This window comes from Myotis davidii, unplaced genomic scaffold (genome assembly GCF_000327345.1).
Source record: "Myotis davidii unplaced genomic scaffold, ASM32734v1 scaffold575, whole genome shotgun sequence".
NCBI classification, from domain to species: domain Eukaryota; kingdom Metazoa; phylum Chordata; class Mammalia; order Chiroptera; family Vespertilionidae; genus Myotis; species Myotis davidii.
This window is the reverse complement of record NW_006290306.1, coordinates 10,632-21,026: the sequence shown is the minus strand read 5'-3', so window position 1 is coordinate 21,026 and position 10,395 is coordinate 10,632. Positions and strand designations below refer to the sequence as shown.

Here is a 10,395-nt window from a genome sequence, read left to right as displayed (position 1 = left end):
AGCCTGGGAGGGGCGGGGACGCTGTGCGCCGACCTCTGAGCATGCGCAGATTCCCTGGGTGCCGCCCTGGTGCGGAGGCGCTTGCGGTCGTTGAGTTACCTGCCCAAGTGTCTAAATACAAACCACTTATCCGAAAGATTCATTTATTCAAACTCAAGGAGTTCTTTGAAAACTCAAATTTTATTTTTTAAACTTTTTATATGACCCATAAGTAGAATGACTGGAGACCCACCACGGTGGAGGAAATGTGCATGCTTTATGTCCATAATTTTATTTTCTCTATAGTCTCTCCTTTCTGTTTGTCTCCTTCTCTCTCCTTCCTTTCTCTTTTCTCTCTCCCTTCCCCTACCTCACACCCACACACACCTTCCAGTACAGATTTGCTTCCTGGGAGGAATCAGAGATTCTAGTACCTGTGTTTATTTGCATCTTCGCCACCCTTAGAAACGTCTTTAGAATCTCCCACTTCCAGGCGGCGAGGCAGTTGTGGTGCTGAGAATGGATATGGGCGTTAAGCACTGCTTTCACTGGCAAAAGGCCTCCCTTAACAAGGGCGAAGAGGCAGATATTATTCATGTAATTATATACATAATCTGTTTAGATTTGTATGCTATGTAATTGGGTGGAAAGAGGGAGGACAAGAGGTTGATGGGCTATGGCTGGTAGAGGGAAAAAGGACGTTTTTGAAGAGAGATGCATGAGAGCTACAGTCACAAATGAGGAAAATGGATGCAAGGAGAATGACAATGTTATTTGGGTGCCCCTCATAAGCCATGTCTCCCAATTTGGTTAAGTTTTCCTTCTAATAGTTTAGGTAGGCATTTAGGTACCTTCTTAGAGCCCTTTTGAAATGATTTTCATTTACAAGCCTATTTCTTCCACTAGGTGGCAATCCCAACTAGGGTGGGGGCCATGTCAGCTTTATCTAGGTGTGTCCCTTGTGCCTCATCCTCACTCCACTCTCCTCCATTAAACTATGGTCTCCTTACCCTTGCCCTAATTATAACTATTTTTGGCCTTGGCCATTGATTTCCCTAACCCCAGAAAAGTGTGGCAAAAGTGTTTGCAACTTCCTAATATATGCTTAAGTAAATATGTGTCTGTGGAAACAGTCCACCTAAACAAAATCTCCATAAATTAGTGGTACTGATAGGGGGACTTATAATATGATAGAGCACCTGAATTAATCTGAAAAATAATTGTATTATTTTAAATCTTAGAACACATATACTTATGGGGTTAAGTTTCTCATATGTGAACAGGGGGTTAAGTTTTTCTTAAGTTTCCTTTTCAAGGCCTGTGTGAAACAATTGAGGAGGTGACTCAGCTGTGAATCCAGCAAGCAGAACTGGTAAGCATGGTCAGACCGACACACCAGAAGTCAAAACTTCATCTCATCAACATCATCTCATCGCCTGATGACTAAAGGACAATAGCTGATGTCCATTTCCAATCTCACCCTAGCCCTATTTCCCTTTATAATCCTGTCCCTTGCACCTTGCAGTAAAACAGGATTTGAATGCTTGTAAGCACCCTGTCTTCTTGGTTGTCTAGCCTCCTCCATAAACACCTTATATGATTCAACCTTGCTTTCGTTATTGGACACAGGAACAGGCAGCCCACGTTCAACTAGTAACAGTACAAGGAAAGAGTACTATTCATAAGGATTCAGATTAAGATTATTGTATATACTAGAGGCCCAGTGCACAAAATTCATGCACGGGCAGGGGGGGATCCCTCAGCCCAGCCTGTACCCTCTCCTATCCAGGACCCCTCAGGTGATGCCCGACTGCCTCTCACAATCTGGGACCACTAGCTCCTAACTGCTTGCCTGTCTGATGGCTCCTAACCCCTCTGCCTGCCTGCCTAATTGCCCCTAATCAGCTCTGCCTGTCTGATCACCCCTAACCGCCTCTGCCTCGCCCTGCACCCAGGACCTGGGCTTCACTCCCTCTGGCTGGCCACAGGCACCCAGGACCTGGGCCGGCTTTGCCTGGGCCACAGCCGCAGGTGTCCGGGACCCTGGGGCAGGCAGCTTGTCCCTCTCCTGGGCATAGCCACAGGTGCTGGCTCCCAGGACCATGGGGCAGGTAGCTTGTCCCTCTTTGAGGCTGCAGCCTGGCTGGTCCCCATTCCTCTCTCGCAAGCTCATGTGTGCCTGGCTGGTCCGCATTCCTCTCTCCCCGGTGTTGAGTGTCTGAGCAATTAAGGCATGAAGGCATGAGGGCATGATGATGTGAGGGTGTGACAACCATTTGCATATTGGCTCTTTATTATATAGGATACTAGAGGCCTGGTGCACAAAATTTGTGCATGGGTAGGGTCCCTAGGCCTGGCCTGCAATCAGGACCAATCTTCCCCAGCTACCAGCAGCTAGCCCCCCCCACCACCACCGCTGGTTGCCGGTCGCCCTCTGTGTGTGTGGGGCGACTGACAGGGTGATCGGGGCCCTGGGGCCACCTGCACCTGCCGCCACCCACCCCCAGTTCCCTGTTCCCCAATGGGCGATCAGAGCCTGTGGGCTCGGGGCAGCTCCTGCATTGAGCGTCTGCCCCTTGGTAGTCAGTGTGTATCATAGTCAACCTTGTTTCACTGTCAGGTCAATTTGCATATTACACTTTTTTATATATATAGACTAGAGGCCCCGTGCATGAATACGTGCATGAGTAGGGTCCCTTGTCCTGGCCAGCAATTGGGGCTGATCAGGGCCATCTCTCCCAGTCTAGGGGAGGGACCGCAGGAGGTTGGCTGTGGGAGTATACTGACCACCACAGGGCAGCTCCTGTGTCAAGTATCTGCCCCCTGGTGGTCTGTGCATGTCATAGTGACCTGTTAACCAGTCTTAACAGTCACTTAGGCTTTTATATAGAGAGATAGAACAGCCACCATAGTTACTCTTTTTCTGCAAATTGTTGCTCTCAAAGCAGTTTGGGAGAAACTCAGAAACAAAGTGAGCACATTTTATTTATATTTTATTTTGTTTTCATTTCAATTGTTTACATCTCTGCAAAAGTGAAACTGAGGAAACAACCCACAAGCTCGGTTGCCTGCCACCATGAAAGCCAATACTCACGAGATAGGTACAGTAAATAAGGAAAGAGGTTTATTCAGGTGCCAGCAACCTGAGAATATGGTGGACTCTTGTCCTTAAAAACAATTGTAGCATCTCAGTGCAGGAAGGGGTTTTTATAAGAAGGGAAAGGAAAACAGAACAAAAAGATTAAGGGGAGGAGTTTGAAAAGTTTTTTACATGCAGACCAGCATAGTCCATTCCATTAAGAATTTAAAAACTGGTCAAGTGATGGTCTGGGTGCATCATCCTGGTTTTACAATCGAAGATCAGCAAATATTCTGGAGCTGGAATCCCTGAAGGTCAGAGTCATCCCTCATTGTATGCCAGCAGACATCCTCAGTTTTATTGCAGCATTAGCATTCCTTACACCCAAAATAGACTGTTCCAGTGTAATGAGAACTTGGCCAGAGGTGAAAGCACATATACTTTGATTTGTTACAGAATACATAACTTTAATCACTAGATTGGTGATATTAAATTATGGTTACAAAAGCACCAATGAGCACCAAGTTTATCTTCAAAAATGTTGAACAGAATTTTGTTTTTGTCAAACTAATAATAGTTATTTAAAAGGTGGGTGTTGCCCTGACTGGGTGGCTCAGTTGGTTGGAGGTTCAAAAGATTGCAGGTTTAATTCCAAGTCAGACCACATACCTAGGTTGTGGGTTCAATTCTAGTTGGGGCATGTACAAGAGGCGGCAGATGGATGTTTTTCTCTCATATTGATGTTTCTCTCTCTCTCTGCCTTCTTCTGTCTCTAAAGTCAATAAAAATATCCTCGGGTGAAGATGAAATAATCATAATAATAGTTGTGGGATATCTTCTGAAGGTGGATTCAGCACCATACGTTAAACAAATGTCCCTGGTCTTCTGTGGGAGATCATGCCCAACCAGTCTGGTTTGCTTCACAGCAGTTCTTTCAACTTCTTCCTGAGACATGAATAAGAAACAAGTACCAGCTATTCTTGTAAGGCCCCATACCTCCAAAAACTTCTTGATTTGTGATGATTCAATTAAAAAAAATTAGAAATACACCTTCATGAATGAATTTGGTTTCAAGTTTAAAATCAATCTAGATTAATCTGCTTTATACTCCCTGGTGACCAGGAAGACAGCCTTCCAGCTCAACAAAGATTGTGTTTGTTGTTAAACTCCAGAAAGGTATGAGTGAGTGAGGCTCTGAGTGAGGTTTTTCCAAACAACAGAAAAATAACTCTATCTTCTTCCTGCTTAGGGCTATCAATCCCTGTTGGGGGGTTGGGGGGAGGCAGTGGGGAATGACAGATGCAATTCCTCCCTGCACAGTCTTTAGAGTAAATTAAATATTACCAACCAGTCCCACCTTCACTACCAGGAAAAAAGGTACACTACTGTTATACAGTTGTACTCAACTGTTTACTCTTTGCTTCTAAAAAAGAACCCTGAAACCACATGACATTACAGTCATTTAATTGCAAAGTACAAGATACTAATATCTATATATAGCTTATACATAGTATATATAGCTAGTATCTATATATAAAATCTCTAAGATTTAGGCCTAAATAAATAAATAAATAAATAAAACTATATTAGCAGTTTGGGATCTGAAAATATTTAAATAATTATTGATATTCTTACTTGCCAATCAAAATAGCCATTCTTCTTTATTCCTCTTAAATTTTCATAACCCCCATATGTAGCCTAGCATATAACTGCGAAAAGACTACATTTTGCAGCCTATTTTGCTTGTTCGATCATGTGACGAAGGTCTAGCCAATGAGATATAAGAAGTATTGAGTGAGACTTTGGGAAGCCTCCTTGAGCACAGAAAATATACTTTTCTTTGCCCCTTCCTCTATTCTGCCAGAAACATGGATGAAATGGCTGCAGATGTAGTCAGCACTGGGGTGTGGAAGATAAAGGTTATGAGGGTCATATTTCACCAATGGTAGGGGAATAAAAGAAGCCTGGATCCAAGTAACTCTACCAGGTCCCCTGATAATCTGCCTCCCGACTTCTTCTATAGAAGAAAGAAGTAAACTTCTATCTTGTTTAAACCACTCATATTTTGGGATATCAATTATATACAGCTAAATAAAACTCTAAGTGATGCATACAAATCTTTACATTCTGCTATACTGTGGTAAACCTGCTTCCTAAATGTTTCACTCAACCCCTATTATTTAATTGGTCCCCCAGAGCTTCCTTATTCTCCCTGTCACACTTACTTACATAGTCCCCTGAGTTCCAAGCACCAGTAACACCTTTAAGCACCAGAACTGACATAAAACTGAGCTCCTTGTCCCAGATGAATGGTCATTTTAGGGCAGGGGATGAAAAAGAGTTTGTCCATTGTATGGCCAACTTTTGTATAAATTGCTTTTTTGTTCCCTGCTCTCCTAGAATCATCAAAATAGTAGGGCAGATCAGTGTGGGCTAGATTTTTCCGGAAGCACTGTGAGGGGAGGGAAATTGGAAGATGATATACAGGCTACAGGGACCAGAAGAGGAAATAAGGTGTTCGAAGTTTAGACAGTGGAAGTTTCTACTTCCTGGGTGGGGTCCTTGTTGGAGAGATTGCCTGAAATATTATCATATTCAAGCAACTCCACAATGCTGTAGGGAGAACAGTCCTCCAGACCCAGCTTGCTGCAGAGCCAGCCGCAGAAGCCTTTCTCCATGTCCCGGGCAGCTTGCCACCACGCTCCCCAGGACCACGAGAGCTGAACCACAGCAGCATAGAGGCCCAGGGAAGAGGCCATGGCCATGATGAGCACTGGGTAGAAGAGAATGAGGCAGGGGCAACATGAGATCTTATGCCAGAAGGTCCTCTCCTCATTGTACACAAGAAAGATGTTGTACCAAGTGATAGTGCCATAGTAGAAAGAGACAACGAAGGAGAGGATAAAAACCACAGGCAGGCAGACCAGTGTCCAGAGGACCACGTGGGGCCCACGGTCTGCCGACATCTGGCAGACCTTTCTACCTTCAGGGGTTGTTTCTTTCAATGACTCTTTAGGCTTAGTCAATTCCTGCAGCTCCTTTTCTGTCAAAGTGACATGGATGTCCACCATCTGGCCCTTTTTCTTCCCTCGTGTGATGGTCCCAGTTAATGTGACATAGCGGCTGTCCAAAGGCATGTCCCACATACCTGCAAGGCATAAAAGAGGTGAAGTCAAGATCAGAAGAGTGGACATTTCATCACAGTGTTGTCCCCTGAGGCTGTGGCTGATGACAACAGTGTCTACTTTAAAAAAAAAATGTTTTATTGATTTTAGAGAGAGTGGGAGGAAGAGGAAGAGAGAGAGAAACATTGATGTGGGAGAGAAACATTAATCAGTTGCCTCCCGTATGTGCCCTGACCAGGGATGGATCCCACAGTCTATGTATGTGCCCCAATTGGGAATCAAACCAGCAACCTCCCGGTGCACGGGACAATGCTCCAACCAACTAACTGAGCCATACCGGCCAGGGCTAGTGTCCAGTTTTATAGTATCTGTCATGGTACTGGAGACAGTGATTCAATGGTGGACTGAATTGTTTTTCTTGTTCCTTCTCCACTTTCTGGGCCTCAATCTTGACACAATCTCTGTGATTGCAGGAGTGTGAGGAACTTACTACAGACACCACTTTATAGTGTTCTTATTTCCAGCTTACAAGTACTGTGAAAATATTGCTTATTAGTATCAACTACTATGCTTCTCTGAGAGGGGGCCTCCTCACAAGCCTGTGGACATTCCAGCCCTTGTGTCTAAGTTCTGTTCACACACACACACACACACATACCACACACACATACATACAACACCACTGCCACCACCACCACCACCAACCAAACAGCCATCCTTGGGCCACTCTGGAAGTGAGGTTGAAGACACTGAAATAGGGAAGTCCGTGGTCCTCGGTATGTGAAATGTATTCTACAAATGAAGGAGGCAGGCACAGTACAAGCTTTAGGTTGGCATGTCCCCAACATCCTGTTTGACTCCTTTCTGGTCAGGGCACATGCCCAGGTTGTGGGCTCAATCTCTGGTAACAGGTGTGCAAGAGGCAGCTGATCAATGTTCCACTCTCACATCAATGTTGCTCTATCTCGCTCTCCCTTCCTCTAAACATCAAAAAAATATTTTTAAAAAATCCTTTATCGACTTCCCCTTGAACTTACAATAAATCCTAAACTCTTTACTATGACCTGCAAGGCCCAATGTGATCTGACCCTGCAGACCTTTCTGACCTCTCACCATTCCTTGTTCTCTACACTCACTAACAGAAAATACTCTATTCCAGAAACAAGCAATGGTGTTCCCACCTTGGGGTCTTTGCCTTTGCTGTTCTCCCTCCTCTAAAAGCTCTGCCCAAGATCTTTTCATTGCTGGTTCCTTCATGTCATTCAGATCAGCTCAAACCTCACATCCTCAGAGAGCCCTTGCACATCCATGCAATCTCTCTCCCCAGTTACTCATATTCCCATCACCATGATTTATTGTCTTGGAAACTTGAACCACTACCTGAATAATCTTTTATTTGCTGACTTGCTCACTGTCTGTCTTCCTTCCATTAGAAGGTCAACTGCATGAGAGCAGGGATGTTGCTTGTTCACTGTGGGTATATGTTCAGAGATGAATCCATCTACACAAATAGATCTACCTCATCCATTTGTTGCTACACAGTGATGCTCAATACAGACATTCCACAACTTCATTAGCAGCAACAAATATTCTTACACATGCCTCCTTATGCACATGGGCATAAATTGCATGGGGTGGATACTGAGAATTTCCAGGATATAGGAATGCATATTTTAAATTTAATAAAAATTGACAATTTTCCATACAAAGTGATTAAAGCGATTCCACTTCCACTTGAGGTGTATGAGCATATGTACACTTCCTCAGATTGATGTTATCATATTTTATCCGATTTTGTGCCATCCTAAATGTGAGGGAATACTATAACTCACTGTTGTTATAACTTCCATTTTCCTGATTATTATGAAAGCCAACTATTATTGTTTCGTTATCTTACATGTATTAAGCTATTAGCACAGTATGCTTGTATTACTAAACTTCGTGTATAAATTAGTCTCTTTCATTACACTAGAAGTTCCAAAAGGGCGAGATCTCCTCCATATTACCTAGAAGAGAACATAATAAGTACTCAATCAATATTGTCGATTCATTAAATGAAGAATGCAACTTTGTGAGAAGAAATGTATCAACAAGAAGAACTAGGTCAGTGATCAAATGCCTGTCTGTTTTCTGGAGGATCCTCATTTGGTTTCCTTCCCATGGCTTTAAGCAAGTGGCCCCAGAGAGACTTACCATCATCGGCAGGATAGTCTAGGAAGTCGGCTCCTTCCTCCTCTTTAGGCTGGTCTCCACCTTCTGATTCCCCAGGCTCCTCATCCACTTTCTCACTCTCTGACCGGTAGATGATAATAGATTCTGGGCGGGACTCCTTCCTCTTCTTTTTCCTGCGGCCCATTGTGGATTCCCCATCTAGAGCCAGGGCAGCTGCCACGGCCTTCCTCAGAGAGCCATGGTGTGGGCTTGGAAGCTGGCCCTGACTTTCCACTGGTGCCAACTCTTCCATTCTAGTCCTCACGTCTTGTTATTCCGTGTGAATAGTCCAACTTGCTTGGGCAAATTTACAGTCCACACATCCCAGAGCTTCTTCCTGGATGGGGCTATGCAAAGATAGCCCAATGATGAGTGCAACTTGAAAGATTGGAAAGCAGAGCCATCAACTGGGGTGAGCTGAAAAGGAATTTGGGAAATGATCCTCAACTTGGCAAGTCTTCACCTCCTTTTACATCTCATAACACTTTATTTCACTTTACTTCCCATAGCATGTTATTTCTGCATTTAAACAAGAATTTAAATCTATTTTTATTGATTTCAGAGAGAAAGGGAGAGGGAAAGATAGAAACATCAATGATGAGAATCATCCATCACCTGCCTCCTGCAGACCCCTATAGGGAATTGAGCCTGCAACCTAGGCATGTGACCTGACCAGGAATTGAACCCTGACCTTCTGGTTCATTGGTCGATGCTCAACCACTGAGCAACACTGGTTCGGCTACTAGTACTTCTGCATTTTTGAGTGCTGCAGAAATACTTTCACAAGGCTGGATTGTAGTGAACAAAATTTTATGTGTTGCAATGATGTTTGTCATTTACAAAAAACATATATTATGTACTAGTAAACCCATCAATCTAGACAAGTATAAGGAAATTGTGTGAGGAAGCCTTACAGACAAATGGGAGTTAAGAAACTTTCTTACTCCTACCATAGATGGAGATTCAGATGGCTGCAACATCGGTTGCAATGCTCCAGGCTTCTGGCTATCGAGTCATACATTACAAGCATACTCAAATGGATGAATGCAACTTTCAGTGAGGCACCCAAAGATGGCACAACTTCATCAACCACATATACCCTACTGTTCTACAGAGCACACCTCTTTCCTGGCTTCTTGTTGGCCCAAGATCCCAGAAAGTTCCTGGGACCTGCCTTACCACACGCTGGAAAATCAGTGGAGAGGATGCACACTTTTCACTCTTAACAGTCTTCCTTCTTCCTCTTTTGTTGGTTTGCTTACAAGGTAAAGAGAGTTTGTGGGTGGACTGTAAAATTTTAGAAATCAGGAACAGTCTTACACTTCCTCATGTCCAGTGGAAAGACCCCAGGACTCATGTAGTGGATACTTAGGGCATACTTGTTGACCTCATAGGACAGAGGAGAAGGGAAAATATCCACTTAAAAATAAGTTAAGAGAAACTGTTAAGAGAGAAAGGCTTAATTATCTCCCCATTTTTATATGCTTCATTATGCTATTAGTGTTTTATTGGGGAACTAGCTTCTGAACACTTCTCCTTCCTTTTAGATTCCATAAGATGGAGGGTAAAAAGAATTTGCTCAGTTTCCAAGACTTTCATCTATAGAATTAAGAGGAGAGAAAGGACTGCTCTTTTTCCTGGAAGTTGGGCATCATCCGTCCTCCACCTCCAATCCCAGTCTGAAGATGGCCAGTGAATGTGATGCTGTACAGTGTGACCTTCGATAAATCATTAGCTCTGGATTCTCAGTCATCCTAGGGCAGCGGTTCTCAACCTGTGGGTCGCGACCCCTTTGGGGGTCGAACGACCCTTTCACAGGGGTCGCCTAAGACCATCGGAAAACACACATATAATTACATATTGTTTTTGTGATTAATCACTATGCTTTAATTATGTTCAATTTGTAACAATGAAATTGGGGGTCACCACAACATGAGGAACTGCATTAAAGGGTCGTGACATTAGGAAGGTTGAGAACCACTGTACTAGGGGGTAAATAGG

At 43.8% G+C, this 10,395-nt stretch overlaps 1 protein-coding gene across 1 annotated transcript in view; it reads right to left on the bottom strand.

The window, feature by feature from the left end:
• Positions 1 to 4,613: 4,613 nt before the first annotated feature.
• TMEM169 (transmembrane protein 169) overlaps positions 4,614 to 10,395 on the bottom strand; it is a 12,694-nt gene continuing 6,912 nt past the window's right edge. Inside the window, exons 2-3 of the mRNA XM_006763298.2 lie at positions 8,377 to 8,811; positions 4,614 to 6,206 (exon numbers count right to left, since the gene is read on the bottom strand). Of these exons, the coding sequence (XP_006763361.1) occupies positions 5,584 to 6,206; positions 8,377 to 8,647 (894 nt within the window). The 5' untranslated portion in view covers positions 8,648 to 8,811 and the 3' untranslated portion in view covers positions 4,614 to 5,583. The remainder of the gene's footprint in view (positions 6,207 to 8,376; positions 8,812 to 10,395) is intronic.